The 6,673-nt window shown below is 34.6% G+C and overlaps 1 protein-coding gene across 1 annotated transcript; it reads right to left on the bottom strand.

Annotated features, from left to right (window-relative positions):
- Positions 1-5,471: 5,471 nt before the first annotated feature.
- LOC132733220 (pre-mRNA-splicing factor CWC22 homolog) lies at positions 5,472-6,005 on the bottom strand. The gene has a single exon (XM_060719821.1). The coding sequence runs from the start codon at positions 6,003-6,005 to the stop codon at positions 5,472-5,474; it is 534 nt and encodes a 177-aa protein (XP_060575804.1).
- Between the last annotated feature and the right edge of the window lie 668 nt (positions 6,006-6,673).

Raw genomic sequence — 6,673 nt, 5'->3', positions numbered from 1 at the left:
CGGCAGAATAAATACAATATGCCCAAAATACTTCCCACACAGAATCGAACTTATATATTACTTTGTTAGCAGTACAACAGCACACAATCAGTATATCAACATCACATAAAATCACAAATTAGCACACACCTCGAAGTACAAACATTCATCATATATATATACTATCAATGAACAATCTAGAATACTAATCTACTTAGAGAAAGAATATCCAAGAATGAACACGAAAAGAACAATCTAAAATACTTAACTACATGTACTTAGAGAAAGAATTTTCCAGAATGAACACGCAAAGAACTTTCTTGAAAGAAGATGAATGAACATAGAAAAATGTATAAACAAAATAAAATTATTAAAAATGATAGTGGATTAGTAGATATCGAACCCACGACATTGCGATTAACAGTCCTGCACTCTACCTACTAGTGACTGCCGTTTTGATCCAAATATCCTGGAAATCATTAGGAAGGTTGTTTTAATTATTTGTGGGTTAAGTTAAAATATGGGTCATCTCCGGTTTAAAACTAGGTCACAGGAGCTTAAAATGAAAAAACAATATTGTTTACACTCTAATGGCTTCAGTTGTGTATCAAATATTCTGGAATTTGGTCAGGAAGGTTGGTTTGATGATTTCTGGGTCAAGTGCGAATATGTGTTATCTGCCGTCAAAAACTAGGTCACAGGAGCTAAAAATAGAGAAATATTGTAAACACTAGTGGCTGCAGTTCTGATCCAAATATTCGGGGAAATTGGTCAGGGAAATTGTTTTGGTGATTTATTATTCAATTCGAATATAGGTCATCTCCGGTCAAAAAACTAGGTCACAGGAACTGAAAAATCGAAAAAATTTGTTAACACTCTAGTGGCTGCAGTTTTGTTCTAAATATTTCGGAAATAAGTCAGGAAGATTATTTTGATAATTTTGGGTCAATTTTGAATATGGTTATCTGCGGTCAAAAACTAGGTCACATGAGCTGAAAAAGAAAAATCTTGTGAACGCTTTAGAGGCTGCAGTTCTGATCCAAATATTCGGGAAATTGGTCAGAAATGTTGTTTTGATGACTTCCAGGTCAATTTTAAAAATATTATAAACTTGTTAATACTCTAGTGGCTTCAGTTTCGTTCCAAATATTTTGGAAATTATTCAGGAGGATTGCTTTGATGATTTCTGGGTCAATTTGAACATTGGTCATCTGCGTTTAAAAACTAGGTTACAGGAGCTAAAAATAGAAAAATCTTATTGACACTTTAATGGCTGCAGTTTTGATCCAAATATCCTGGAAATTGATCAGGATGTTTTTTTTTGATAATTTCTGTGTCAAGTTCGAATATGGGTCATCTCTGGTAAGAAACTAGGTCACATGAGCTAAAAATAGAAGAATCTTGCTAACCTTCTAGTGGCTGCAGTTCTGATCCAAATATACCGGAAATTTGTCATGAAGACTGTTTTGATGATATCTGGTTCAAGTTCGAATATGGGTTATCTCCGGTTAAAAACTAGGTGGCAGGAGCTTAAAATCGAAAAATCTTGTTAACAGTTGTGGCTGCAGTTTTGATCCAGATGTTCTGGAAAATGGCCAGGAAGGTTGTTTTGATGATTTCAGATTCATGTTCGAATATGGGACATCTCAGGTCAAACAGTAGGTCAAGTTAAAAATAGAATAATCTTGTTAACCCTCTAGTTGCTGCAGTTTTGATCCAAATACCTGGAAATTGGTCAGAAGGGTGGTTTTGATGATTTCTAGGTCAGGTTTGTATATTACTTATCTCTGGTCAGAAACTTGGTCACAGGAACTAAAAATAGAAAAAACATGGGTAGTGACTGCTGTTCCAAATATCCTGGTAATTGGTCTGCAAGTTTGTTTTGATGATTTTAAGGTCAAGTTCAAATATGGATTACCTGGGATCAAAAACTAGCTCACACTGCTCAAATATTGAAAAAACATTGTTATCTTTCTACAGGTCATATTTTTTACTCATTTGTCATTGGCTTGGTCAGGATGATTGTCTTAGTAATTGCTCGGATGGGTTCGATGTGTCAGGTGAGCGATCTAGGGCTATCTTGTTCCTCTTGTTGTAGTTATTTGCTGTTAGACACAGCTGCTGGTGACACTGATTCAATGTTATATTTAATATTTGCCTATGAAGTTGCTGTTTATACACTGTTGGCTTTGGTGCTATGGAAATAAATAGTTGCCAAGAGTCAGTGGTGGGTATGGAAGTAACTGATTGTTTTTTAAAGTAAAAGGTTGCTATAGAAAGTCAATGGTGGTTTGGAAGACACTGATTACTAGAAAAAGTCAATTGTTGCTATGGCAATTCAATGGTTATTATGAAAGTCAATGGTTGCAATGAAAAGAGAATGGTGGCTATGTAAAGAAAATGGTGGTTATGGAAGTCACTGGTTGTTTTTGAAAGTCCCTATCCGCTATTGAAAGGCCATGGTTGCTATGGAAGTCAAAGGTTTCTTTGGAAATTCAATGATTGCTATGGAACGTCATCGGTTGAAATATAAGTCACTGGTAGCTTAGTCAAGACAAGGGTTGCTATAGTAAGTCAAAGGTTGTTATGGAAGTCATTTGGAAATTCAGTGATTACTATGGAAGTCACTGGTTGCTATGAAAAGACAATGGTTGCTATGAAAATTCAGTGGTGATTATGAAAGTCACTGATTGTTATTTAAAGTCAATAGCCGCTATTGAAAAAGGCAAGGGTTGTTTTGGCAGTCAATGGTTGCTGTGGGAAGACAATGGTTGCTTTGGAATGTCATCGGTTGAATCAAATATCACTGGTGGCTATGGAAAGCCAATTGTTGCTATGGAAGTCCCTATTTGGTATGTAAAGACAATGATTGCTACGGAAGTCACTGGTGGAAATGGAAAGTCAAGGGTAAGTCATTGATTGCTATCGAAGGTCCCTAGTTGCGATGGAAATAACTAGTTGATATAGAAGTCACTTTTTGCTATCGATGTCACTGGTTGCTAGGGAAAGTCATTGTTTTTTTACGGATTTAACTGGTTGAAAAATCAATGATTCCTATGAAAAGTCAATGGTTGCCTAAGATGCAACTGGTTGCTATAGAAAGTCAAGAGTTGTTATTTAAAGTCATATGAATGATTGCTATGGAATTCAAATGACACTGTGGAGAGTTGATAGTTGTAATGGAAGTCACTGGTTTATATTTATATATTGTTTACGTCTTCAAAATTTTATATAATGATAGCCATGAATCTAAATTAACTCCACCTATAAGATGTGGGTCATGAATTTTCCTTAAAATTATATACATACACATGTAATATTACTTCCCTTATATAGGTCTACGGACAAATTATGTCCGCCATCTTGGATTTTAGGCCATTTTTGGTTGTTTTATGCCACCGTAATCGGCAATGCGATTACATACACCTGTTTGTTAGTATGCGTGCGTGTGTGCGTATGTGTGCGCGCGCGTGTGCGTGTGTTTGTGTGCGTGTGTTGGTGCGTGCTTGTGTGTGTGTGCGTTGGTGCGTGCGTGATAGCGTGTTTGTGTGTAACATCGATTATATAGTGAACTTAAAAAATTCTTCTCCTTAAAAATCAAACTTGCCAAGATTGATCCTTTGGTAAAGGTCTTCAAAAGTTGTTCAAAGAACTTGATTCTAGCAGAAATTTATTTTTCATGGCAACGGAAAGAAATGAAAGGAAGAATTTTAAAAGATCTATAACTAAATTTCATAGAGCATAGAAATTTTGCATATTAATTGAAAAGACAGTTTTCACGAGAAAAAATACAACTGACTCTGTAACTTTGTACAGATCTGACCTTGAACCCCAAACTCACTAGACACAACTGCCTTATCGCAAAGTTCAATCGTAAAGAAACATAAACAATGATCTACTTCTGTTCCTAATATATTGTTGCGCTCTGGCCGGCTTAGGTATCTCTAAGTTGAATTCTAAGGTCTCTGCTCAAGTTACTTCTGGACAAAGTCGGGGGAGTGTGGCTCCAAATGGCTAAGCTTAATCGGAAGTTTCTACTTAAGGGTTTATTTACCTATACCTTTACTTAAACTATTTCTATTATAAGAAACACCAAGATTTAGTAAATTTAAACGTTATTATTTATTTCATTAGTATTTATCAAAATTATCATATGAGTAATTAAAACTTTACTATCAAAATGTCAGCAAAACACATATGACATAAACAAAATCCAAACAATAATTTAAGCAATGTAATATTTAAAATTTAATATGTGTCAAATTAGCTTAATGTAATTAAGCTCAAAATGCAAATATATCTGTCAACAAGCCTTAGTTTAAATAATAAATTCCTTACTTAAAAAATGACAAATTTTACTTTTAAATGACTGATAAAAGTTTTCTTATAAATGCACAAGATAGAAAAATCATTAAGTTGACTTACAATTGCAGAAAAAATGTTTACTTTCAAAACTCAAGCTGAAGCTCAAAATCTCAGAAACTTGCTCTGGCTGAATTTACAGGAGCTTATATACTCCTCAGCTGCACACTAAAATTATGTGTGCACACACAGATTGACTGTGTGCACTCAATGAAACTCTGAACACAACCTAGAAATTGTGTGTTGCAAAATGTACACAGCTCAATAAAGTGTACATGGAACAGCCTTGTATAGTACAGAGAAAAACTAAATTTTAAATCAGAAAAATGAATTAAAGTTCCTCAAAAATTTACATAAATCAAAGGATTAAACCCTAAATAACATGACTGTCACCTTGGCATCTTTGATCTGCAGCTTAACTGTGAATAATTAACTTTAAAAATCGTTTGACAGCTTCAGAGTCTGACACTATTTTATATAGTTGTCATGGGTAACTACCCATAATGCAATTGGAAACAACATGGCTGCCTCCAGAGAGGGATGTGCTTTACAAGCACTTAAATCTGTAATTACTAAGGATGAAACAATACTGTAAAAGCAATATTAGTTCAGATAATGCCAAAGTGAGTATAAAAATGATTTCCCTTAAAATTGTGTATTGACACTCTCTGTACTTACTAAAATCTTGATTAACTTGTGTTGACCTAGTTCTAAAAATAGCTTGTTTACAAAGAATAAATACGGGATGTATCATTACCCTCCACTTAAAATGTCAAAGTTCCATCTGACATCAATAACAATAGCGAAACTCTTAGAAAAATAATCGTCAGAAACAATGCAATAGTAAAAATAAAAATTAAGATTAAACAACATTAAAAATTTAACTTATTAATCAATTAAAAATCAATTAACAACCAATTAATAATCATTTAGTTCATTTCAGTGCTTCATTAATAAAATTATCTCTTATTATTATAGTAGCAATATAACAATAGTGTTGATAGACATCATAATGTTTTAATACTTTCAGTCCATTTATTTATTTATTACTTAAATAGTTCTCCATTCCTGTTTGACTCCTTGCTGATATATATAATTAATGTTCCTAGAATATTTTAATGTATAATCGTTTATATCTTATTTATCACTGATTTCAATACAGATCGTCCTTCCTTCAATTTTTTGTTTTTCTCCTCAGTGTTTCTGTTGCTTTGCTCCTTTCCTTGGGTTTTGTGTTGTCTCTCATCATTTTCATTATTACGTCTTTTGTTATTGTTTCCATTTTTGTCTTCTCTGTCTTGTTCTCTATGTCGTTCTCTATTAAATTCTCTACTGTGATGTCTGTTGTCTGATGTATAACTAGTTCTCTGTCGACTGTTTGTTATGTTTGATTCTCTGTGTCCTTCGTGTCTGTTGTTTCCTTCTACTCTTCTCCTATTCTCTTCTCTGCTCTCTTTTATTTCATACTTTATCTCTTCCATTGTCCTTTGTAAACCTTTAAAACTATCGTTCATTCTATCCATTGACCCTTTTACACTTTCAATTGCTCTACTGTTCGCTTCTATTGACATCACTATTCTTTCTAATAACTTCTCCATTGACTTTCCATCTTCACACTTCCTCTTCTTACACTCTGGCTCATCATTCTCTGTTTCCATTTCCATGTTTACCTCTGGCGTGTTCACAATCTGTGGGGTGGCGATAAAAGGCGTTCCAAAATTTAACACTCCATTTGGTAGCAGCTGATACAAAATGTTTTCCTCAGTGCGGACTTTGATAATAGGGGTGTTGAGTACAGATGTACTTGTAAGTGTTGCCTGCCCAGGTGTTAAACAAAGGGATTCTAAAAAATTGAAAGTTGGCGAGTTAAAAGATGTGGTTTCCTGTCGTGAGATCGGTGTCATTGGTGGAACGGTCGTCATAGTTGTTGTTACTGGGGTGTCCAAAGAGGAAGATGCTATGGCTGGTGGAATGGAAGAGGACGTTACCGTAAATGGAAGGTCATGCTGCACGATACAATGCCTTTGGTCCTTAACAATTTCGGTATCATCTGAAGGTATTTGACTAGTTTGTTTGTTTATATTGTTATTCTGGCTATTAATGAAATCAGACAATACTTCTGGGTCAGACTAATTGTTATCAATCTGCTATCTCCCTTTACCTGTGTGCTGCTCTCACTTACATAAAATGGATCTTCATCAGTTGACACACCCCCGAAACTCGTTCCTCCACTGTCTGCATCCTGTAGTCAACCCCTTCCAATAATATCTTCGGTGTAGGATTCTTCATCAAATATCTACTGTCATTATTTCCTTCACCCTTCCTTTCTTTT

This window comes from Ruditapes philippinarum, unplaced genomic scaffold (genome assembly GCF_026571515.1).
Source record: "Ruditapes philippinarum isolate M1 unplaced genomic scaffold, ASM2657151v2 ctg4549_1_1_1_1, whole genome shotgun sequence".
Classification (NCBI taxonomy): domain Eukaryota; kingdom Metazoa; phylum Mollusca; class Bivalvia; order Venerida; family Veneridae; genus Ruditapes; species Ruditapes philippinarum.
Note: the sequence above shows the minus strand (reverse complement) of the source record. Positions and strands in the feature narration are given on the sequence as shown.

Bases quoted from the DNA above. Each gene is read 5' to 3' on its own strand.
- LOC132733220 (XM_060719821.1), bottom strand. From the start codon at position 6,005: ATGGAAATGGAAACAGAGAATGATGAGCCAGAGTGTAAGAAGAGGAAG.